This window comes from Notechis scutatus, chromosome 6 (assembly GCF_049901735.1).
Source record: "Notechis scutatus isolate UNSWTSFEM ecotype Mainland chromosome 6, rNotScu1.2, whole genome shotgun sequence".
Taxonomy (NCBI): domain Eukaryota; kingdom Metazoa; phylum Chordata; class Lepidosauria; order Squamata; family Elapidae; genus Notechis; species Notechis scutatus.
The window spans coordinates 25,075,739-25,101,984 of record NC_142014.1 but is presented as its reverse complement, the minus strand read 5'-3'; the positions used below and the strand labels follow the sequence as shown (position 1 = coordinate 25,101,984).

General features: G+C 43.4%; 1 protein-coding gene across 1 annotated transcript in view; it reads right to left on the bottom strand.

Annotated features, from left to right (window-relative positions):
• Window positions 1-4,007, bottom strand: part of VWF (von Willebrand factor) — a 176,714-nt gene extending 172,707 nt beyond the window's left edge. Inside the window, exons 1-3 of the mRNA XM_026679287.2 lie at window positions 3,813-4,007; window positions 2,849-2,906; window positions 1,464-1,613 (exon numbers count right to left, since the gene is read on the bottom strand). Of these exons, the coding sequence (XP_026535072.2) occupies window positions 1,464-1,613; window positions 2,849-2,906; window positions 3,813-3,845 (241 nt within the window). The 5' untranslated portion in view covers window positions 3,846-4,007. The remainder of the gene's footprint in view (window positions 1-1,463; window positions 1,614-2,848; window positions 2,907-3,812) is intronic.
• Window positions 4,008-26,246: the final 22,239 nt, after the last annotated feature.

Genomic DNA, 26,246 nt, shown 5'->3' with positions numbered 1-26,246 from the left:
AAGATGTTGAGACAGATTTATGTTTCCATTTAGGATGGGAGGAAGGTAAGAAGACATGGGAAGGGTAGAACCCAGGATTGAGAGAGATGGTTGGCTATCTATGACAGGATTGGTGCAAGCCATTTATTGGGAGGTTTTGAGTTGGGTAGGATCAACGTAACACTAGTGGGACCCCAGAAAGAATACAGAGAAGAGCAACAATGGTAATAAGGGGTCTGGAGGCTAAAGCATACAATGAATGATTGAGGGAACTAGGTACTAATATCACTCTACAAAGCTTTAGTAAGACCACACCTAGAGTAGTGCATCCAGTTTTGGTCACCACATTATTAAAAAAAGATGTTGAGACTCTAGAAAAAATGCAGAGAAGAGCAACCAGGATGATTAGGGGACTGAAGGCTAAAACATATGAAGAATGGTTGCTGGAACTGGGCATGGCTAGTCTAGTGAAGAGAAGGACCAGGGGAAACATGATAGCAGTCTTTCAATATTTGAAGGGCTGCCCCAGAGAGGAAGGGATCAATCTATTTTCCAAGGCACCTGAGATCCAGACAAGGAATAATAGATGGAAACTGAACAAGGGGAGATTCAACCTGGAAATAAGGATAAATTTTCTGACAGTGAGAGCAATCAACCAATGGAACAGAAGTTGCCTTCGGGAGTAGTGGGAGCTTCATCATTTGAGACTTTCAAGAAGAGATTGGACTGCCATTTGTCAGAAATGGTGTAGGGTCTCCTGCTTGGGTGGGGGGTTGGACTAGATGACCTACAAGATCCCTTCCAATTCTGTTAATCTAAAAAGGTATGTCTAGTCTAATAAAGAGAAGGACTAGGGTGATCTGATAACAGCATTCCAGTATCTGAGGGACTATCAAAGAGAAGACAGGGTCACCCTATTCTCCAAAACACCTGAGGACAAGATAAGAAGAAAAGACTGAAAGATCTCAAGGAAAAATCCAACTTAGAACTAAAGATCAATTTCCTATCAGTGAGAACAATGAATCAGTGAGAACAGCTTACCTCCAGAAGCTGTGGAGGCTCCATCATTGGATGTTTTCAAGAAGAAACTTGACAGTCATTTGTCTGGGATAGTATAGGGCAACAACGGTCTTCAAACTTGGCAAGTTTACGATGTGTGCATTTCAACCCCCAGAATGCCTGAGCTAACATGACTGGAGGAGGAATTCTGGGAGTTGAAGTCCAGAAGCCCTAAAGCTCTCAAGTTCGAAGACCCCCTGGTATAGGGTCTTCTGCTTGAGCAGGGGTTGGACTAGAAGTCCTCCAAGGTCCCTTCCAACCCTATTATTCTACATTCCATATTTTGTTGAACGGCTTCCATTTCTAAGCAAGCTCCCTTACATTTAGCTGAAATGCTTGTTCTTCTAATTTCCAAAAACGTGGAGAACTTCAGACAATGTCCAAGAGGCATTCCACAGCATAATCAAAACGTAGTTTAAACTCACCAAGCAAGAGGAAAGATCTCTTTTCACAGTCTCCAGCCAGCAGGTAGCTGCAGTCGCCGGCGAAATCATACATCAGTTCATCAAAGGTTTGGATGTGATCGTCTCCAAAAAGGCTACAGCGTGCATATGGCGCAGAGAAGTCTTTTTGCCCTGTAAGATCATGATTAGTTAAAGTCAGTGGTGGGATTCAAAACTTTTTACTACCAGTTCTGTGAGTTTGGCTTGGTGGGCATGATGTGGCATGGTGGGCATGGCTTGGTGAGAATGGCAGGGTAAGGATACTGTAAAATCTCCATTCCCTCCCCACTCCTGGGGAAGGATACTGCAAAATCTCCATTCTCATCCCCACCTCACTAACCTGCTTTCCAGCTCCGTTCTCCTGTGCAGGGCAACCAAAGAAGACCCAGCCGATCAGCTGGGACTCAATGGGAGGCAGAGAAGAGATGGGGCTGGGGCCGGTCAGAGGTGGGATTTGCTGGTTCTCTGAACTACTCAAAATTTCCGCTAGCGGTTCTCCAGAACTGGTCAGAAGCTGCTGAATACCAACCTCTGGTTAACGTAGAACAGGGGTCTCCAAACATGGCAACTTTAAGACTTGTGGATTGCAATTCCAAGAATTCCTCAGCCATCAAATCTGGGAGTTGCAGTCCACAAGTCTTAAAGTTGCCAAGGTTGGAGACCCCTGTAGGATGTCCATGTGCATAAAACATTCGATGAACTTCTACCGTTTTCAAAAGCGGTGACACTCGGCATTCAAACTAGAAAATCGAAACTCAACACAGCCAGTCGTTTTTTTCCCTCTAAATGGCCTGCCCCACCTGCTCAACCCCTCAGTGAAATGAAGTCAAAATAAGAGATGGGCAGAGTTTTCTCACTGAACGCGACAACTATTTGCAGCAGAGAAAAAGGAGAAAAACCAAGGAGCAAGGTAGCTCTCCTTTCTGCCCCCAAATTTTCTTTTGGCAAAACCTAGAGAATTTGGGAATGAGACCAAGAAGGAAAAACAGCAGTGATCCTTTCCTCCTGTGGCTTGACAGTGGATCAAGTTAGGAAATCACCAATTTCATTCATATACTCTAAACTGGTACATGGTTTGCTAGGATTTGCCTGAAGAATCCCGAATTTGGTTAGGAAAGTCAATAGCCCAGGCTTGGATTCAAATTACTTGCAATCCTTTGTACCAGGTTACTGCAAGGGATAAACCTTAACTTTAGATCTCTGGTGGGGGGGGGGTATAAATTGTTAATACATGCTAATGACTTGACAGTCACCAACAGACAGCAATATTTTGCAATGTGACTACACACTGAGCAGAAAGCATGTGCTGTTCGTGCTGGTTGTTTGAACAAGAATGCCACGATAATAGCAAATGGTGGACTTCTTACCCAGCGTTGATACAGGCAGAGCTAAGAGCAGCAGGAGTAAAAATCTGGATCCAACCATCTATGGAAGAATTGTTAAAAATGAAAAAAAGAAGAAGAATTAGGAGAAAAATCCCAAGTTTTCAGCACAATCCTGTGGTTGTTGGATTACACTGGATTTGCTCCAAGGAAGGGTAGATGGAATGTTAGCCCAGCAAAATCCTATTCCATTGCTTTTTTTTTCTCCTCTTCTCATTCATACACATTTACATCTTGTCAGCTCAACTTCCCGTACAAAATCATATCCATTGTTTTTTTTTTCTCTTTCATTGATGTGCATTTACATCTAGTCAATTCAACTCCCCCTATGAGTTTGAGACAGTTTGAAACCTGTATAGAAATATTGCTGGTAGTCATCCCAACAGTTTCTAAATACAGCAGTCAAAAGAGTCCTAGAAATTAAGGCAAAGTCTCAGGGAGCATTTTTTTTTTTTTTTGAAATCACAAATCCGAACAAGTTCTAAACTACTTTTGAGATCAATGCAACCTCACAAAGATCCCATTGGAGGGCCAAGGAGGAGACTATCTGGTTGAACTTGACTGCCAAGTAGGAATCGAACACCCAATGCAAGACTAACAATTGGCTAGGCTTTAGAGGTTCATCCAAAATCCAAAATTCTAGTGATTCTGTTCCTATCCAAAACTCTACTGATTCTCCTCCTATCCAAAACTCAGGAATGATCCCTCCACCCAACACATTGTTCACTGAGATTGTATTTCATTAAAAGTACATAGCTGTTACCCAATCCTTATTCCAGGAAGAATTGTTTGCCTCGAATAAAACCAGAATGATAATGTTAAGCCAGTATTCATCTTGAAGATCTTCCCTCCTCACATAGATCCTGGAGTTAGACTTGACCTACTGGACAACACTCAATGCAAGGAGCGTTGGCCATGTGGTCTCTTTGAAGAACGGCGGCTTAGATACCTCTGCTTTATGCCAGAATCCGTTGTCCATCATCCATGAGCCTCTCTGTGGTCGGAGCTGACTCGGCTGCAGGAGGCTACATTGGACTGGCCTTGCCGACTATTTATTCCCAACTGTACAAGCCAGGCAGGAACTCTTGTTCGTTCAAAGGGAAGATAAAGGCAGGCTGTTGCTTCCGTCCAGTCCTTAACACAATGCTGTGATCAGGAAAATCAGCCTCTTTAATGGTGTGCAAGAAACAATGGAAGGAAGTCGTATTAAATACTTTTGTAGGACAGATCAACCTTTGAAATTAATAAAAAAAAATTATGCTTGGGTATGGCAAGTAAGATGTGAAAGTCAGTCAAGAGAAGTGGGAAATGCTGGATCAGCTCGTACCAGAGGGCAGGTTGAGAAGGCATGGTTGGAATCTTGTTAAACAGGGAGCCAACCTAGAAGTAGGGAGAAATTTCCTGACATTGAGAACAATTGACCAGTTGGAAAGGTTTATCTCCAGAAATTGTGGGTGCTCCATCACTGGAGGTTTTCAAGACATTTGTCGGGGGTAATATATAATCTCAGCTTGAGCAAGAAGTTGGACTAGAAGACCTCCGAAGTCTCATCCAGATGTATGATTCTATGTTCTAAAATCCTGACTTTGCATATATATATATATATATATATATAAACTTGAAATTTGGCACGTATGTTCCTCTTGGCCTCTGGGTGCTCATTAAGAAAGGATTTTTCAAGATGACCATCAGAGCAGTAGTATTTTGTATATTATTATTAACATTCTACTCCCCCTCCCCACCTGAAAAGAAATCTGTTCCAACTGCAGTTGAGCTAAGCCACATCCGGGTTCCTTGCTGTCTCCTTCTTGCTCACACAGCAAATACTGTTTCACTTTCCAAACAGCCCTCCACTCTCTCACACACTAGCCAGATGAATACCGATGGATGCTGGTAGGCAGAGGCAGAATTTTTTCCTCCTTATTTTCCTCCCCCAAAACTAAGTCCGATCACGTAGTTTTGTAGTGAAGCACGGGTATTGAGCTAGTGGATCATAAATTCAACATTTCTCGGTTTTTGTTCTATGCATTCATCTAGTTTAGGTAAATCAGAAAAATCTATGCACTAGGAGCAAAGTGCAAAGGATCTACTTGGTATGAATTTCTTCTCTAGATGAATTAGTAAACGAGACTCAAATAAATGTTATGGAATCTGAGAAATGAGTAATTAAGCAAATACATTTTAATATTTTCACAATCAATGCTTTCCACATAGCGAAAGTATAAGCCCTATTTCTGCAGACTGCTATCCGTCCTAGAGGATGAAAATTGAATGAACTAATACCACTTAATTCCTCCAGCTTGCTATACTCTTAATATTGACATAGGCAGATTGTTTGACAGTCTTTTACACATTCCACCCCCCCTCATTAAAGAGATATGGAAACAGGACTTAATGAAATATGTTAAAATTAATCCTTCTACTAATATTATTAATATTAATCCTTCTATTAAATTAATTTCTATCTATCTTTAAATGTATTAAAATTAAGCCTTCGGAAGATGTGGGTTCAACTGGGTTTCTAAGAAGGACAGCCATTTGTCAGGAATGGTATATAGCCGTGATGGGGGACTTATGGCACGCATGCCAGAGGTGGCTCGCAGAGCACAGCTGTGCTTCTGGTTTCTAGTCTTTGGGGTGCTGGAGCACTAGAAAACAGCCTGAAAAACAGCCATTTTGGGGCCATTTTCAGCCCCTTTTCAGGCCATTTTTGGGGCCAAAAATGCCCCCAAAATGCCCTGAAATGGCCTGGAAAACGGCCTGAAATGGCCCAGAAAACAGCCCAGAAAAAGCCTGAAAATGGCCCCCAAAATGGCCTGAAAACAGCTCTGTTATTCTGTCATTCCTGACATATTCCCTGTTTCCATGGAAGCTTTCAATGTTGTATAACTGTTTTTCCTACAGCAATATCGTTTTTTTAAAAACATTGGGCATGGACTGAGAACCTAACCACCACTGATAATGATACCTAGTAATGAATTATCTGCTAGAAAACAACCAAGCTCAGAGAGCACCAAGGTCCCCTCATGAAAATATAACTTATGGAGTTCTACCTTAGCTCTAAAAGTAATACTTGAGAGAGAAGTATTTTTGGACCCTGAAGTCCATCCCATTTCCCTCCATTCTAGCCACTTGTCACCCATTCACTTTTCCAGAGTATCTTTAACAGAACACCAAATTAACGCAGTTGGAAGGGACCTTGTTGCTGTTGTTGTAAGTTGCAAAGTCGTGTCCGACCCATCGTGACTCCATGGACAATGTTCCTCCAGACCTTCCTGTCCTCTACCATCTTCTGGAGTCCATTTAAGCTCACGCCGACTGCTTCAGTGACTCCATCCAGCCACCTCCTTCTCTGCTATCCTATCACTGGTACCCTATCACCTTAGTCCTTCTTTTCATTAAGCTAGATACACTCAATTCCCTGCAACTTTTCTCCATATGGTTTAGCCTTCAGTCCCATCATCATCTTTGTTGCTCTTCTCTGCACTCTTTCAAGAGACCCAAATATTTTCTATATCATGGGGACCAAAAACGTTTTATTGGTGAATGTGGACCTCTTGGTGAATGTGAGCCTCTCCAATGTATTGGTAATCCCTTTCCAATAAATACAGTATCTTCAATCTTGACAGCAGGAGGCACCAATTCCCTTGTCCCGGTGTCAACTCTCCTGCTTCCAAATCTGATTCTATTTAGGCAACTTGGCAGCACAATCCTACATTACTTTGTTCTATCGAGACAGATCTTAATGGCACTTTTCCCCAGAAAGCTTTGCAGTCTCGGAAATGGAAGTTGGCTCAGACTCTTCCTATATTTATTAATGCTACCAGTCTGAGCATGTCTGTTCTTTATTTTTATTACCTCAGTTTATAGGCTCATCTCAAATTCATGATTTTGACTGCTTACAACAATGAAAAAGCTATATAGTTTGTCCTTTATACTTGGTTTATAGAAAGGACAAAACAATACAAAATATATACCGTATATAAAAACCATACAAACTATATGGCAATGGACCACATATAACTCCTAGTTCAAGGGTCCCCAACCACTGGGCCATGGCCCACTATTGGACCGTGGCCTATTCAGAACTGGACTGTATGACCAGTGGGCTGGCAGGCATGCACATGTGCATCAACAGGTTCTGAATCCACTTCTGGAGGAGCGGTAGAAGAAATTTTGAGTAGTTCGGAGAACCGGCAAATACCACCTCTGACTGGCCCTGCCAACCCCATCTCTTCTCAGCCTCCCATTGAGTCCCAGCTGATGGGCTGGGTCTTCTTTGGTTGCCCTGCACAGGAGAATGGAGCTGGAAAGCAGGTGAGTGGGGTGGGGAGGGAATGGAGATTTTGCAGTATCCTTCCCCTGCCATGCCCACCAAGCCACACCACGCCCACCAAGCCAAGCCCACAGAATCGGTAGTAAAAAAAATTGAATCCCACCACTGTGCCAGTTCCCTATTCATCTTAGTTGCTCTTCTTTGCACTCTTTATAGTATAAATTGAACATCTTTTTTCTCTCATGGGGACCAAAACTGGACACAATATTCCAAGTGTGGTCTTACCAGTATAAAGTGATGCTAACACTTCATGGGATCTTGATACTATCCTTCAGTTGATGCAGCCTAGGATTGCATTGGCTTTTTTTTTTTGACAGCTGCAGCACACATCTGGCTCATATTTAAATGGTTGCCCACTAGGACGTCTCACAGTTACTACTGTTGAGTCAGACACCATCTTTTCCACACAGGTAGTCCTCGACTTACAATGGTTCATTTAGTGACCGTTCAAAATTATACCGGCACTGAGAAAACTTATACCATTTTTCACACTTACGACCATTGAAGCATCCCTGTGGTTGACAATTGAATCCCATTTATGATGGTTGCCATGTCATGTGATTCCCTTTTGCATCCTTCTGACAAGCAAAGTCAGTGTCAAGCCCGAAATTGACATAAGTGTAGCCATTTTAGTTAGGCTTAGTATATATTCTTTTTCTTACTCTCTCTGTGGCAGTCATGGGGGGAAGGGGTTCGGGTTTGCCACATCCCTAAGGGGGGAGGAGTGGAGATAAGGACAGTTGTTTAGGCTAGGTGATTCTTCTTCCTGTGGGAAAATGAGCTGTCCGTGCTTAGACCCCTTGAGGTGGAGGTTTATGACATCAAGCAACATTGAATTACTTCTATTGGAGAATGTGACTTTTGGGGGGTTGCTTCTAACTTTTAATATTGTGGGTTAATTCCGGATTGTGTCAGATCAGGAATTACCATGGATTTTTGCCAATTTGATGCTTTCCTAAATAAAAGAAGTCTTTTTTGAATATAGACTTTGGCTTTTTTTTTAATGGATTTCATCACTTGGAAACCTGACAGTCAGTGGAGAAACCAGATTCGCTGAACAACTGTGTTACTAATTTAAGAACTGAAGAGATTCACTTAACAACCGTGGCAAGAAAAGTCATAAAATGGGCCAAAGCTCACTTAACAAATGTCTCACTTAGCATCATAAATTTGGGGCTCAACTCTTGGTTGTAAGCTGAGGTCTCCCTGTGCTTGGGCATGTGGTTTTTCTTGCCTGCGTGTAAGACCTTACTTTTCTCACGGTTGAATTTCATTTTGCTGGATAGGCACCGATGCTCAGCTCTGCTGAGATCCTATTTTCTAAAGATCCTTGAGCCTATCTTCTAAAGAGATTCCTTTTGTCCTGTTGTTGCAGTGAGCTTCTCACTTCCTCAAAGACTCCAGCTTACTCACTGGAATCCTTTGAGCAACTCCACCGCTGAATCATTTATGCATGTTGTTGTCTTGGCGTCACTTTAAAAAAAAATCTTTTTCTTGCTACCTGTTCGGACAGAAACCATGCCTCATTACATGGTTACACTGCCCACCAGTGAGTAAGCGATGGTGCCTGTTGCAATGCTGCTTTCCATCACAAATAGAGCTGACACTTCCCTCTTACACAACCCTCCTGGGTCTCAGTTGCAGCAGAAGTATCAACCCAGTTTATTTCTCTCATTGTGACGGTGGCAGAAAAGATTATTGGCAGTTCACTCCTTTCTGTCTAGGCGCAGGGGCCTTCAAACTTGACAGTTTTAAGACTTGTGGACTTCAACTCCCAGAATTCCTCCTCCAGTCATGTTAGCTCAGGAATTCTGGGAGTTGAAGTCCACAAGTCTTAAAACTGTCAAGTTTGAAGACCCTTGGACTCTGGGACATAGCATATAAGTGTTGCTTGACCAGGGTTCAAAGAATGGTCTGGGATGCTACACATCCTCTTCGCAAACAGTTTTCCTTGCTACCTTCTGGAACAGGGCTTCGTGGTATCCAAAGCGGAACATCCAGATTCAGCCACAGTTTTGTTGCATACAGCATCCACCTACTATCCTCTTTCTGTTCTGTATTCAAAGTTTACTTGTGTTAGGGGATAGGTATGTGCATATGTATGTATATAGCATATCTGTAGTGGCCTGACAGCCACCAGCCCCTCCAGCAGCCGAATCAGATGAGGAGGTGTGGGAGTCAGGTCAGCATCAGGGCAACCTAAGAGTTCCAAGGGGGAAGAAGGAATGGAACTGGAAGAGAGAGAGACAGAGAGAGAGAGACAGAAGCAGAGCCTGGGCTGTCCATCAGCCCTCAGATGGAGAATCAACAGCCCCCAGGTCTGGAGGTGGCAGATGAGGAAGAGGAGGAACAGCTGGGTCCAGTGCCTGATGTGTGGATGTGCAGAAGGCAGAGGAGAGGAGAGAGCAGTGGAAATCTATGGGCCGGTCCTTGGGATGGAAGAGCCACCACTGCTAGCAAAGCCCCACTCTAGCTCTGAGGATAAAAGGCAGGGGTCGGAGATGAATAGATGTGGCAGACAACTATTCATCTCCCTGCCGGACAGACTGGTTAGCCAGTTAGTGAGAGAGAAACTTTTTGCTGGGGGCTATTGGTGCTCCTAATAAAGGAATCATTGCTTCAACTACAGAGGATTTGTCTTGTTTGGGGAGCTGGGTCGGAACAATATCTATATGTGTGTTATGCAGGGGTGGGCTGCTGGGAATTCTCAGGGGTTCGGGAAAGCCCCTAAGTAAGATTCTGTGCAGTTCAGAGAATCCCCAAATCCCACTCCTGGCTGGCCCCGCCCACCCTGCTCCCGCCCCTCCCAGGAGTCCCCACATGGCCCGTTTTGGATGCAGGTAAGTGCAGGGCGTGCACGGAGGCTCAGGGAGGGCAAAAAACAGGCCTCCCGGAAGTTCGGAAAGGCCAGAAATGGGCCCGTTTCTGGCTTCCAGAGAGACTCCGGAGCCCAGAGAGGCCATTTTCGCCCTCCCGAAGGCTTGAGGAAAGTCTCCGGAGTCCGGGGAGGGCAAAAACAACCCCCCCCTTGCCATGGTGCAGGAGGCCGACTAGGTCACGCCCACCATGGTCACGCCCACCCAGCAAGCAGGCAGAGGACCCATTGTTAAAATTTTTGTTGCCCACCGCTGGTGTCATGTATGTGTACCTTTTTGAGAGCAGGCAGCAGGATTTCGTTTTTAATGCGTGCCAGAGTCCCACGGGTGGAAAAAAATAACAAGAAAAGTTATCTGTCTATTATTTTCATTTTTGGCAGTCTCCCAGCCAGAGAGAACAGAGTCGCCAACCTGTTGTCATGGTATCTTCTTTCCAGGATGCTAAGGGGACGCTGAAACTCTTCACCGGTGGATTTTGGGAGTGACAAAAGCCATTTGCAAAGAGAGAAGACGCTCAGGAACCAAGTCCAGTAACATTGAGGCAGAAGAGGAAACAAATCAGCAGTCGGTTAGGAAATGGCGAAGATTAGGGAACCCCATTTGCTAAGCTGCTGCATTTTGGGGTGTTCCATTCCAGCAAATCTTGAATGGTGAATGGAAAAACAAATTAATTCTACTCCCTAACACCATTAGATCCAAGAGACAGAATCTGAATCAGAGGTGGTATCCAGCAGGTTCTGACCAGTTCTGGAGAACCGGTAGTGGAAATTTTGAGTAGCTTGGAGAACCGGCAAACACCACCTCTGACTGGAGATATTACAGTATCCTTCCCCTGCCACACCCACCAAGCCACACCCACAGAACTGGTAGTAAAAATTTTTGAATCCCACCACTGATCTGAATATTCAGCCAGTTTAGAGTATCACCTCGGATCTGATTAAGTGCAGTTCGCCCTGGACTTACAACCTTTCATTTAATAACCATTCATTGTAATTTTGAATGGTCACTAAACAGAACTGTTGTAAGTCAAAGACACCCTGCATCTTGCGTTTTATTCTGCACTGCACCATTTGGTGATCTAGATCTTAGATGGTAATATTTTATGTTGCAAGGCAGAATGACTGCAACCGACTAATCTATTTAAAGCTGCAGGAGAAGAGGTATTTAAAATGCTAACAGCGCTATGTCATCAGATATGAAAATGACTGTTTACCCTAGAGATCGGAAAAGGGAACTTAGAGATATACCAATGAAGATGTGATGAACTGCTAATTACTGGAGTATTGGATTAATTCCTCGTGCAAGCAAGCAAAGTTTTATTTAGCACATTACTGAGAAGAATATTCCATCATGAACAGGCAGGTCTTAAAAAGAGATCAGGTAGTTAACATAAGGTTGGTAACAGGGGTGGGATTCAATTTTTTTAACAACCGATTCTGTGGCCGTGGCTTAGTTGGTGGGTGTGGCTTGGTAGTCATGTTATTGGCTGGGCATGGCCAACTCAATATCACTCACATCGAGGCACGCATCTCCTCGCCTGGCCTCTCATTATTGTGGGGATGCTGCAACAGTCATAAGTGTGAAAAAGGGTCATAAGTCACTTTTTTCAGTGCCATTATAACTTTGAATGGTCACTCCACACAAGCAAAGTACCAGCAAAGGAGGGGGGGAAAACTCCAGAGACATTCCTGAGACAGGAGGTCTAGTCCTGCCAAGAATGTAATAAGGGTTAACGGAGAGGCAGTTTCTGTAAGCAACCCCAGAATGTTTCCTTCCTGCCTTCCTTACAGGATTAGGCCAGTAATTTCTTCTAACAACCAGTTCTCCGAACTGCTTAGAATGTTAACAACCGGTTCTAGCGAATAGGTGCAAACTGGTAGAATTCCACCCCTGGTTGGTAATAAAGAGACCAAGATAATGTAAGGAAGAAGCATATTTTTGCTTTATTGATGAGAGCAAGGTCAATCGTGCCAGAACATGGAGCATATTATGGTTAATGGGTTTTCAGAATATCTGTTTATTCCCCTGAGAAATGTTTGCAATATACAAGCAACCATTCTTGAGGGGAAAAAATTAGAATGATTCAGAGGAATGAAGGAAGGGTAAGAAAACCTATTCTCTAATTTTTAAAACAAAGTTAGAGTAGCAGCATCAGGAAAAAAAAAAGATAGCTGGGATCAAAACTAGAAAGCAAACCCTGAAATGTTTGAGACAAGCAAGCTATATCATTGGCTTAGCTAAAAATATTAGATTATGTTATTAGTTAGTTAGTTGACTTTATTGTCATTGCACCTTTTATAATGAAATTAAATGCCATCTTCAGTGTACATTGAAAGTATAAAAATAAAACACAAACACACCTCCTTCACATTTGATACAATTGAATTGAAAACCCCTGGTATTGCATTTGTATTGTACTATACAGTAGAATTCAATATAGTTACTGCTCTGGGATAGAAGCTGCTTTTCAGCCTATTTGTCCTTGTTTTTATTATCCTGTACTGGCTGCCAGATGATAACAGTTCAAAAAATGGTGCCTAGAATAATTTTATGAATATACTGTATTATATCATATTTGGAAGAACCCAACAGGGAAAAGGAAAATCTTAGTTAATTTTCAATATTGCAAAGGCGAATGTAATGTCAATCAGCATGCTTAACAAATGTACAATTGATGGCAAAGAAATGAAGACAGTAATTTAGGTTTTTTTTTCAGAATTTAAGGACAAGATAAAAACAGATAAAAGTAAAAGGAAATTAACCCTATGATAGAAAGCAGCGTCAGACCTGACAAAATCATGACGAATCAAGATACCTCTGTGGTAACAAAGAATAGGCTAGCTAAATCAATAGTTTTTCCAACAGTAATATATGACTGTGAAAGCTGGACACTGAGAAAGAGTGCTGTCATGACCCCGTTGGAGTCTGAATCTGAGGAGGAAGGCGAACAGCTGACAGGGAGTAGGAGTGTGGCTCCATTGGCTGTGGAGGAAACGGGGTGGAGCAAAGTCTGGCTGGGCAGAGGAGAGAAGAGGTAGAACAAGGGAGAGGGAGTTCAGAGGAAGACCCAGGCCCTCTTCATCCTAGGGCACGCAGGGAGGAATGGAGAAGAGAGCAATGTGGGTTGCATGGCTTACGGGGGAGGAAAGGGCCCTGATTCCCTTCATTAGCCACACCTGGGAATGAGAGTCTAAAAGAGATGCAAGCTGAGTGTGGCGTCTACTGGGAACAAACGTGAGTTTATCTTGGGTTGACTTTGTTATCTGGCATGCTCCCAACCGGGTTGAATTACTGCCATTCCTTCATGTCTGGAATTCCTTCTCCTGCCCTGTCAGACTAATTGCATCATTTTGCCTTGTTTGGACTTATAGTTACAGTTTTTGTTGACCATGTTTTGGATTTGATTCTCTGCAGCCAAAGGCTGTTCCTGGGAGAGTTTTTCTCCAGCCCAGAAGGTAACCAGGACATTGGGGGCAAAGTTGGTGCTAATAAAGGGACTCCTACTGATTATCTCACTGTGTTGCCTTTGTGCCACGCCCCGAGTCATCATAAGTGCAGAGAAAGAAGCTTTCATTTCCTTTAAGTTATGGATTTGAAGACCGTTAATAAAAGCACAGCGGTCTGCAAGAATATCCAATCAATCAGTCCTGAAGGAAATAAAGATTGGCAGCTTCCCCAAGTTAATGATGAGCAAGCAGGAACTGAAATACTGTTGTGATATATGTAGATGATGGATAAGAAAAGAAAATGTATGACTACGTTTGGCAAGGTCGAGAGAACAGGTGGATAGACGGGATTGAGAAGATTGCTAGAAGGTCCTTGGAAGAGCCAGATGTGATGACTGGTAGTCCTCGACTTACAACCACAATTGTGACCAAAATTTCTGTTATTGGGTGAAACATTTGTTAAGTGAATATTGCCCTATTTTACAACTTTTCATGCCACACTTGTTAAGTGAATCACTGTGGTTGTTAAGTTAGTAACACAGTTATGCGGGTCTGGCTTCCCCATTGACTTAGTGTCATGCCCCTGTTGGAATCTGATTCCGAGGTAGAGGTGAAACAGCTGACAGGGAGTGGGAGTGTGGCTCCCATGGCTGTGGAGGAAACTGGGGAAGGGGATAGGCCGGCTGGGCATTCAGAGGAAGACCCAGGCCCACTCCCTCTTCATCCTAAGGCATGCAGGGAGGAATGGATAAGGGAGCAATGTAAATTGCATGGCTTACGGGGGAGGAAAGGGCCCTGATCCCCTTCATGGGCTGCAGCTGGGAAGACTGTTTAAAAGGGAAAACTGCGCAGGCAAAGTTCCTGGAAGCAAAGCGTGAAATTATTCTGGTCTGTCAAGTCATATCTGAGTTCTGGCATCCTCCCAAGTGTGTGTATTTCATTATCCTTTGACGTCTTCAATCCCTTATCCTGCCCTGTCTTGCTAATTGCTGCAGTGTGGTTTGTGTTGGTTTTTCTTTATAATTTATATGTACTTTGAGTTTGGATGGAATTTCTTCCCTTTAAAAACTGTTCTTGGGAGAGTTTTTTCTCCAGCTGAAGGTAACTGGACATTGGAGGCCAAGTTGGAGGAATTAAAGGGACTTATTTTTGTGACTTTGTTGCTTTTGTGCATCACACTTGGTTTGTCAAAGGGTCACAAAAGGGAGTCATGTGAACTTTAGGACACAGCAAGAGTCACAAATATGAACCAGTGGCCAAACATTTGAAATTTGATTATGTGTCCGTGGGGATGCTGAAAAGGTCATAACTGTGAAAAATGGTCCTAAGTTAACTCACCTTTTTTAATGCAGTAGTCACTAAACAAACTGTTGTAAGTCAAGGACTACCTGTATTAGAGGCAGATCACGAGGGTGATCATTTGTCTAGGCAGCCATGAATAATGGAGAGGTCTCACTGAATGGCACCTAGTTCCTCAAACCCCTTGACTTTCTCTTAGGGGAAACAGTATCATATCCAAAACCTTGTTGACAAAGATCCATATTGTTGTGGTTTGCCAGCAGCAGGTGCAGACAGCTGAGGTCTCTGAGAGTGAGGACTCAGATGAGGGGCCTGCATGTAATGCAGGAATGGGGCCAGGACTATCGGAGAGTGGGGTGCTGCCTTCGGAGGTCGTGGAGTCTGGCAGCAGTGACGAAGAGGACCCAATCGGGGTGCCTGTGCCCAGAGTGTGTGGGCGCAGGGCTGCTCGAAGGAAAGAGCAGCTGAAGCAGCACAGGCGACTCAGGAGTAAGGCTGCAAGGTGATGGCTCTTCCCATAAGGGATAAAAACCAGCCTTCGGGGTTGGCTTCTCTGCAGGAAGCAAAGAAGTTCTTTCAACTCCAAGTTCTTGTGGAAGTCCTGTCTGTTCTGGTTCGTGTTTGGAGACTTGTGGTTTGGAATATTTCCCTGCAATTAATCTTGTAATCTTGGCAGCCTTTCATAACCTTGTAAGGGCTTGGTCTTATCTGGGACAATTTGTTTTAATGACTCTTGGCTGTGAATGAACGGAATTCACAGAGACACATTAAAAAGGTTTGCTTTTATATATACTTTGTGTTTCTTTGATTTGAACGAGGCTTGGGTCAGAACACATATCGTCAAAGCTATGGCTTCCCCAGTAGTGAGAGTTGGACCATAAGGAAGGTTGAGCACTGAAGAGTTGATGCTTTTGAGTTGTGGGGTTGGAGAAGGCTCTTGAGGGTCCCTTGGGCTGCCAGGAGATCCAATCAGTCGATCCTCAAGGAAATCAATTTCGACTGTTCTCTGGAAGGACAGATCCTGAAGCTGAAGCTCATAGACTTTGGCCATCTAATGAGAAGACTCCTTGGAGAAGATCCTAATTTGAGGAAAGATGGAGGGCAAAAGAAGAAGGGGAAGTCAGAGGACGAGGTGGTTAGCTGGTGTCCTCAAAGCGAAGAACATGAATTTGGGCAGACTCTGGGAGATAGTGGAGGACAGAGGTGTGTGGTGTGTCCATTGGGTCATGAAAAGTCTGACCCAACTTAGCAACTGAATAACAAGTCATATCCAAGAGATGGGAGCATATAAGAGTTGAGATTCAACATTCACAAGAAATTATATAGTTTGTGACAACTTGTAGAGAATTTTGGGCAGATATTCTAAAAATTCTTGCTTCTCAATCTTAGTGTTGCAGCAATTTAACAAAAAAAACAAACAAAACAAAACCAAGAGATTCCTTGTAATCTCCTGAAAAATAGGCACCGTTTCCAATTGCAGCCTGCCTTTGAAACGGAAAATGATGCAAACAGAAAGGCATAGGTATATTACTCAAGCAGTGTTGTAACGTGAATAAAAAGTTGGTCAATCTTCTGGGAAGCCTTTTGTGTAAATCTACCTGTCGACTTCCTGATTATACCGAGCTCGTCCAAGGTGAAAAACATCAATTCCTCAAGAGCCTGTCAGATGTCACAACTCTATTTATTCCATCGGTAACTGGCGAAACCTGCCTTCAGGCGAAACAGAATAATGAGTAGTATCTTCCTTTGCTCTTCGGCATGGATGAGATCAGCAAAGAGAACTTTCCTTGGTTCCTCCAGCCAAGTGGAAGCTATTAAAATCCACTCTGGGACACTTTCGTCAATATCTGTGGAAGAAAGGCAGCATTAGCGTCATTATTCTCATCTTCGCCTTGCCTTCTTATGACTATAACTTTGTGGTTTGCATCTTACAATTTATATTGTTTACTTAGCATCCTAGTATGATTTATGTGGATTACTGATTTAGTATCCATGACTACCACTAATGTATTTTTTACCATGACTACGATAATGATCTATCACTACTGTTGTATGTACACTGAGAGCTTATGCACTGGAGACAAATTCCTTGTGTGTCCAATCACACTTGGCCAATAAAGAATTCTATTCTATTCTATTCTATTCTATTCTATTCTATTCTATTCTATTCTATTCTATTCTCTCATTCTAATCTATTCTATTCTCCATTCCATATTTTCTATTCTATTCTATTCTATTCTATTCTATTCTATTCTATTATTCTATTCTATTCTATTCTATTCTATTCTATTCTATTCTATTATATTCTACATCTATATTCCATCCCATCTCATCCATTCCATTCTATTCTATTCCATTCTACTTCTATATTCTATTCCTCCCCTTCCCTTCCCTTCCCTTCCCTTCCATTCTATTCTACTTCTATATTCTATCTCATCCCTTCCCTTCCCATTCTATTCTATTCCATTCCATTCTACTTCTATATTATATCCTATCCTATCCCATCTCATCTCATCCTATCCCATTCCATTCTATTCTATTCCATTCTACTTCTATATTCTATCCCATCCCTTCCCATTCTATTCTATTCTATTCTATTCTATTCTATTCTATTCTATTCTATTCTGTTCTGTTCTGTTCTGTTCTGTTCTATTCTATTCTATTCTATTCTATTCTATTCTATTCTATTCTATTCCATTCCATTCCATTCCATTCTATTCTACTTCTATATTCTATCCTATCCCATCCCATTCTATTCTATATTCTATTCTGTTCTGTTCTGTTCTGTTCCGCTCTGTTCTGTTCCATTCTACTCCACTCCACTCCACTCCACTCCACTCCATTCCATTCCATTCCATTCCATTCCATTTCATTCCATTACATTACATTACATTACATTACAATACATATTTTCTATTCCATTCCATTCCATATATTCTATTCTATTCTGTTTGGTTCTGTTCTGTTCTGTTCAGTTCTGTTCTGTTCGGTTCGGTTCGGTTCTACTCTACTCTACTCTACTCTACTCTACTCTACTCTACTCTACTCTACTCTATTCAGACATCCACAATGGAAGTTCTTCCTCCTTCTCTGTTTTTTCTGGAAAGACATCGACTGGTGGGTCAAAATGTTCTCCCTTTTTTGGCACCATGACAGGTGCTGAAAAGAAGGATGGCACCCATTTCTAGGAGCGACTAGACATTTTTAAAAAATTTCAGGAGAATTCCATCATCTGCTTCAGGGAGTCCTCAACTTACAACAGCTTGGTTAGTGACCATTCAAAGTTACAAGGGCACTGAAAAATGTGACTTATGACCATTTTTCCACAGTTACGACTTTTGCATCATTCCTGTGGTCCTGTGACCAAAATTCATCCTCTTGGCAACTGACTCATATTTATGACAGTTGCTGCAGAGGTGGTATTCAGCAGGTTCTGACCAGTTCTGGAGAACCAGTAGTGGAAATTTTGAGTAGTTCGGAGAACCGGCCAATACCACCTCTGACTGGCCCCGCCCCCATCTCTTCTCTGCCTCCTATTGAGTCCCAGCTGATTGGCTGGGTCTTCTTTGGTTGACCTGCACAGGAGAACGGAGCTGGAAAGCAGGTTAGTGGGGTGGGGAGGGAATGTGGATTTTGCAGTACCCTTCCCCTGCCACGCCCACCAAGCCATGCCACACCCACCAAGCCATGCCACACCCACCAAGCCACGCCCACAGAACCGGTAGTAAAAAAAAATTGAATCCCACTACTGAGCAACGTACATTCTTATAGAAATGAGAAGTAAGAGTACGGTACATTTTTAAAGGAACTGCATTACAGCACTACAACCACCTTCAAACCATGAGGCCAAACTCATTTGGGAAACAGATTTTGGAATATCTGCTTAGTAGCAGCCCTGGTAATAACACTTAATACTCCAAGAAGGAACATGGAGATGGCAAATATTTGCCTAGCACCAGTTTCTGCTTTTATGTGGCATTCTGTTGACCTCCTGTTGGTATTCCATATAATTTATCTTTCAAAGGATAGTGACTGGCCTTTTCATGACCCAAGATAAGGAGGAAGCTGGCTGAGACTCCATAAGAGGCTGGCTTGGACTTCATGGCATCCTTCCAGCTGGGAGATTAGTCTTTTGCCAAAATAAAGTTTAAAAGGGTAAGGAGGAAATATCGGACCATTAGCCAAGGGCTGACTATTGACTTTCAGACAGTAACTTTCATTCTCACCTCAATCTGGAAGAACAGCTGTCGAAAATGGATTGTTGGTTTCATAGGTCAGATTAATAGTAAAGAGGAATAGCTTCCTAGCAGTGGTGGGGTTCAATTTTTTTTTACTACTGGTTCTGTGGGCGTGGCTTGGTGGGCGTGGCGTGGCTTGGTGGGCGTGGCTTGGCTTGGTGGGCGTGGCTTGGTGGGCATGGCAGGGGAAGGATACTGCAAAATCCCCATTCCTTCCCCACTCCTGGGGGAAGGTTACTGTAAAATCCCCATTCTCTCCCCACCCCACTAACCTGCTTTCCAGCTCCGTTCTCCTGTGCAGGGCAACTAAAGAAGACCCAACCAATCAGCTGGGATTCAGGAGGCAGAGAATAGATGGAGGCGGGGCCAGTCAGAGGTGGGATTTGCCGATTCTCTGAACTACTCAAAATTTCCGCTACCGGTTCTCCAGAACTGGTCAGAACCTGCTGAATACCACCTCTGAATGAAAGGGCTTTGGGATTCCTATTTATGGCTCTGCCTCAAGGAGGTAGATCTTTGTTACGTAGAATAGACTGGCCCAGGCCTTAATGGCCCATTAACAAAGGTGGAACTGAGTTTCTGCCTCTCTAAGTTTCTACTTCTCTTTTAGGGGAGATATTCTGCCTTTTTAATATATCCTAAAATATTTCACCTGCTGAATACCACCTCTGCTTTCTAGTATGTAACAGCCTGTTTTATCCTGGTTTAATTTCGGCTTGATCTCCTTCCCCAGGAACATCCATGGGTGTCACTTCCAAAGTGTAGGTGGCTTTCTTACAGCAGATCATCCTAATTTTCCTGCTGGGTCCCTTTCATCTGGCTTCAGTCAGTGTGCCTCAGGATTATGCAGTCACAATGCTCTATCGAAACATGTCCTCAGCAAACCATTGAGGGGGGTTGGTCGTAGGGCTTGGGCAAGGAGGTTGTATGGATGAGGCCTCAGTAACACACAATAACCCCGACTGCTCACAGAAATGATGGGTCTTCTTCTCAGCACACCATGACCAAAGGTCCAGGGACAGCATCTTATTAATTCTATGCAGGCACAATTGTCCTAATTCCACTGAGAATAAAGGGGACGCGAGCAGCCTTGGAGGGTGGCAAATTTATTTATTTATTTATTTATTTATTTATTTATTTATTTATTTATTTATTTGATTTGATTTGATTTGATTTGTCAATCATTTACAAAATAATAGGTATAAGTATAAACATGAGTAAGATTACAGAAAATAGGTACGAATAAATGGGGACAATAGGACAGGGACAGTAGGAATGATGGTGCGCTTATGCACGCCCCTTACAGACCTCTTAGGAATGGGGTGAGGTCAATAGAGGTTAGTTTGAGGTTAAAGGAGTGGGGGATTAGTTAGAGAATGTAACCATGGAGTCAGGTAGTGCATTGCAGGCATTGACCACTCTGTTGCTGAAATCGTAACTTCCTGCAATCAAGTTTGAAGTTTGTACATTGAGTTTGTATCTGTTGTGTGCTCTTGTATTGTTGCGGTTGAAGCTGAAGTAGTCATTGACTGGTAGGACACTGTAGCAGATAATTTTGTGTACTATGGTTAAGTCCAACCGTAGGCGGCGTAGTTCAAGATTGTCCAAGCCCAAAATTTCAAATCTGGTGATATAGGGTATTTTGTTGCGAGCAGAGGAGTGTAGTACTCTTCTCGTGAAATACTTCTGGACTCGCTCAATTGTATTAATGTCTGATATACAGTGCGGATTCCAGACAGATGAGCTGTACTCGAGTATAGGTCTAGCAAAGGTTTTGTATGCCCTAGTTAGCAATTCAATATTACCAGAGGAGAAACTTCGTAAGATTAGATTTACAACTTTTAATGGCCTTTTTTGGCTATGCCACGGGGAAAATGGGGAGAACTGGGCTTCACAAATTTTAGCAACGGGTTCTCTGCCTGGTTGCTTGGTGGGCGTGGCCATGGTGGGCGTGGCCTAGTCGGCCTCCTGCACTATGGTGGGATGGTGTTTTTGCCCTCCCTGGGCTCCAGAGACTTTCCTCAAGCCTCCAGGAGGACGAAAATGGCCTCCCCAGACTCCGGAGGCTCTCTGGAACCTAGAAATGGGCCCCTTTCCGGCCTTCCTGACTTCCGGCAGGCCTGTTTTTTGCCCTCCCCAAGCCTCCATGTGCGCCCTGCACTTACCTGCGTCCAAAATTGGCCACCTGGGGACTCCTGGGAGGGGAAGGGTGGGCTGGGCAGGGCCAGACAGGAGTGGGGGCTCTTAGTTAGGGGGTCTCCCGACCCCTGAGAACCCCCAGCTGCCCATCTCAGGATCCAGGCCTCCAGGAGTATCTCCAAGTGGCAGAAAGACTGGTCATGCCCAGATAAGAATGAGACATTTATGGGAAGACTCTAAAGCTCTCTGAATATTGTGGGTACCAGCCCTGATTCTTCAAGTTATGCTTATTTCAATTATTACGTTTTAAACTGTCAGTAACCTGTGTTCTCGCTCTCCTCATTTATTTATTTTTTTTAATAAAGGAGTGAATTTTGCAGGAAGAAGGAACCTGTTACGGGGAGTGTCTGAGGTCAATTTCAGACAGGCAGTTCAAAACCATTCTATGCAAAGAGGAGAGAGTAAGCCATAAAACCATCCACGTGAACTCCCTGACCTTCTCTATATTAAAAAAACAACAACCAGTCATTAACTCTGTCAGCTAATTAACAGAGCGGACAGAACATCAATCAATGTACTGCTGGAAGAAACATCCTTCTGGGTTCAGTTCCAAGTGGGGGAAAAGACACTGGAAACATGGTGGTTGTTTGGAAAGATGGTTTAATGGTGGACAGAACCACATGGCTTGGAGCTCCAAAGTGAAAAGGATGATCACGTGCTTCAAGATGTTGGGTGAAGGAAAAGAAGGGTGGGCCAAGATGCTGAGAGACCCTTATTTATTTATCCTCTGTTGGGTTCCACCTTAGTGTTTCCTGTTCCTGTGTAAGAAGTGTATCCCATTGGCTGTCAGACTCCCAGGGTCGGGGGTCTAAGCTAACTTAGCTAGCTTTGTCTGGAGTCTGGACCACATGGCTTCACCTGAGTGCTGGCTGATGCAATCTTCCCAGGCCAGGTGGTGAGATGGGTAGAGGGCTTTGTTATGTAGAATATTCTCGCCCGGGCCTTAATGGCCCTCCCATTAACAAAGGTGAGGGGCTGAGTTTCTGGTCCTGAAGCAAGTTTCTGTTTCTGAGTTTCTACTTCTCTTTTTAGGGAAGATATTCTGCCTTTTTAATATATCCTAAAGTATTTCATTTTTCTAGGAGCGGGGTGGGTGCTAACTTCCTACAATACTAAAGATCTTTGATGGGAAATAATAAGGAGAACAGACTGGAGCATGTAAATCTACATCTCCCTGTCATCCCAGGTCCTCCCTCTCTCAAACATGTGTCCTGAACTGATTTCTGGAGGTAGGGATGGATCAGCCATTCCTGAAAGAAGATTTCCCTCCTCTCTCCCACCGGGCATTTAATAAGTCAAAATAAATTTGGTTTCCTCCAAAATTCTTGTTTTTAGTCCTGGGCAAGTTAGCAAATCAAAGAGGCTTCTGAATTGAATGGAGTGAGCAGGGGCTACCCCTGGCCAGGACTTCCTCGAAGCACAACCATTATCAATGGATTCAAGAGGTGATAGTGGTTAGTTTGTAATATGGAAGATGACCCACATCTAGTCATTGAATCATCCAGGAGCCTCCCCTTGAAATAATTACTTCCTCCCAAGTCAACAAACTCCTGACTTTATGATTCTCCCTCTCCTTCTGCCTTCCTTCCATGGTTTCTGAAAACCATCTCTCTCTCTCTCTCTCTCTCTCTCTCTCTCTCTCTCTCTCTCTTGATGAAGATCCTCAGTCATCCAGATAGAATCATCTGGAAGTTGAGTCATGGCAACTGGATTTCCTATTGATATGAAACATTTTGCTCCTTAGCCAAGTGGCTTCTTCAGTCTGGGCAGGACATTTAAGTCCCCAGGAAGATCAAGAACACAGATTCAGCCATTTCAATTCAGAATAGAGCTGGAAGGGACTTTGGTCAAGCTGGAAACCCTATACCATTTCAGACAAGTGGCTGGCCAGCCTCTTCTTAAAAACCTCCAATGATGAAGCATCCAGAACTTCTGTAGGGCAAACTGTTCCACCGGTTGATTGTTCTCACTGATAGGAAATTTCTCCTTAGTTCTAGGTTGCTTCTCTCCATGATTAGTTTCCTTTCTTGCCTTCTGGTGCTTTGGAAAACAAGTTGACCCTCTCTTCTTTGGGGCAGCCCATCAAATACTGGAATACTGCTATCATGTCACCCCTTCTTTTCTCTAGACTAGCTAAACCCAAATCCTGCAACCATTCTTCGTATTGTTGGGAGTTAGCACCTACCCCTCTCCTAGAAATTTGAAATATCCTAGGAAATATTAAAAAGGCAGAATATTTCCTCTAAAAAGAGAAGTAGAAACTCAGAAGCAGAAACTCAGCCCTTCCCCACCTCTGCTAATGGGCCATTACTCTGGCCTAGGCCAGCCTATTTTACGTAACAAAGATCTTCAGGTAGAGCTCTAGGAATTGGGCGAAGCCCTTTTATTACATCATCATCCAGCAAGGCTCAACCAAGCCTGGAACTCAGGACAGCCTACAGAGTTGCCCCTGCATGGCCCCATTGGAGTCTGACAACCAATCAAAATACAAGCTCAAATTCAAATCCCAACTGAGGGCATAAAACCCAGGGACTCTCAGCATCTCCTTCCTTCTTTCTTCACCCAAGGCATGTGAACCTGTCCACCATTAAACCATCTTTCCAAGCAGTCACCGTGTTTCCAGTGTCTTTCTTCCCCACTTGGAACTGAACCCAGAAGGGTATTTCTTCCAACAGTATGTTTTAATCTCTAGGCCTTTAATCATCTGAGTTGCTCTTCTCTGCACTTTTTCCAAAGTCTCAACATATTTTTTGTATTGTGGTCACCAAAACTGGATGCAAAAACCAAAGAAAAAAACAAGAAAGTTCAGTTGCCTCTTGAAAATGCATCTTTGGGACCAGCTCAGGAAGGGCTGTTTTTCACAACCTAGACATGATGACATGATGGAGGATGTTTCACCACTTGTCACAAGAGGCTTCCGTCATGGAAGGGAAGACTCAGTAATCCCACGCAGCATCTAGAGGAAATTTCCTGGTAACCAAGAATGCATCACTCAGCTTCTTGCAGAGGAGGGTGAGATTTTTTTTCCCATTAGGCATCCAGAAATGTTGGAAATCAAGAAGTTGCTTGTTTGGGTTGTTCCTACTGCTATTTTGACAGCAGCACTCACCTTCTTAAAGTGGGTTTTCAAAACCTAATCATAAGGCAAGTGAACCCCTCTGCCCCCCACACCCTCCAAAAAAAAAAAAAATCTGGTTAGAAAGTTGCAACTCACATTTGTCAAATTCAGAATTCACACAGTACAGGTGAAACTCGAAAAATTAGAGTATCGTGCAAAAGTTCATTTATTTCAGTAATGCAACTTAAAAGGTGAAACTAATATATGAGATAGACTCATTACATGCAAAGCAAGATAGTTCAAGCCGTGAGTCTATCTCATATATTAGTTTATATATAGTCTATCTCAGGGGTGGGATTCAAATTTTTTAACAACCGGTTCTGTGGGCGGGGCTTATGTGGTGGGCATGGCTTGGTGGTCATGTGACTGGGTGGACATGGCTTCGTGGTCATGTTATTGGCTGGGCGTGGCCAACTCAATATCACTCACATCGAGGCACGCATCTCCTCGCCTGGCCTCTCATGACTGTGGGGATGCTGCAGCAGTCATAAGTGTGAAAAATGGTCATAAGTCACTTTTTTCAGTGCCATTGTAACTTTGAATGGTCACTCCACACAAACAAAGTACCAGCAAAGGAGGGGGAAAAAACTCCAGAGACGTTCCTGAGACAGGAAGTCTAGTCCTGCCAAGAATGTAATAAGGGTTAACGGAGAGGCAGTTTCTGTAAGCAACCCCAGAATATTTCCTTCCTGCCTTCCTTGCAGGATTAGGCCAGTAATTTCTTCTAACAACCGGTTCTCCGAACTGCTTAGAATGTTAACAACCGGTTCTAGTGAATAGGTGCGAACTGGTAGAATCCCACCCCTGGTCTATCTCATATGTTAGTTTTACCTTTTAAGTTGCATTACTGAAATAAATGAACTTTTGCACTATATTCTATTTTTTTGAGTTTCACCTGTAAAGTTCTTAGGGAACTGGAAGCTAAAACATATAAAGAACAGTTGCTGGAATTGGGCATGTCTAGTCTTATGAAAAGAAGGACATGATAGCAGTGTTCCAACATCTCAGGGACTGCCACAAAGAACATGGGGTCAAGCCCAGGGGTGAGCTGTTGGGTGCTTGCAGGGGCTCGGGAGAGCCCCCAGCTAAAACTGGCCAAGAGCATTTCACACCTCGTCAAAGTATTGCAAGCTAGATGAACAATCCACTCAGCGCTTGCGAGGGAGAGCCATTGAGAAAAATCAGATAACATAGCCCAGTGGTGGCTAACCTTTTTGGGCTCCCATGCTGAAAATTGCACGCGCTCTCGCTCTCATGCCAGCACCCAGAAGGCAATGAGTGTGCCCCCCACATTCCCTGCACATGCATACACGACCCCCCCCCCATACGCTCCGTGCACCTCTGTGCATGCACGCACGTCTCCCTCCTCTCCCGCTCCCTGTGTATGCAATCAACTGTTGGGCAGGTGTCGCATGTGCATGCGCAGTGGGGCTCTTCCGGGCAATCTCTCTGCATGCCACTTCTGGCACATGTGCCATAGGTTCACCATCACAGATCTATCATCTATCTCTGTTGGCGCAGTGGTTAGAAAGCGGTATTGCAGGCTAGTTCTGCTGACTGCCAGCAGTTCAATCCTGACCGGCTCAAGGTTGGCTCAGCCTTCCATCCTTCCAAGGTGGGTAAAATGAGGACCCAGATTGTTTGAAGGCAATATGGTGACTCTGTAAATGGCTTAGAGAGGGCTTTAAAGCACTGTGAAGCGGTATATAAGTCTTTTTTTAATAAACTTTATTAATCTTTTATAACTTTAAAAACAAACAAAAAGTGTACATATCTTGACATTAACAGTTTGTGGCATTCATCTTATACTACTATTTTGTGCATTATTTATTTACAATTTATGTGAATGTCAGAATTTAACATTAATTTAT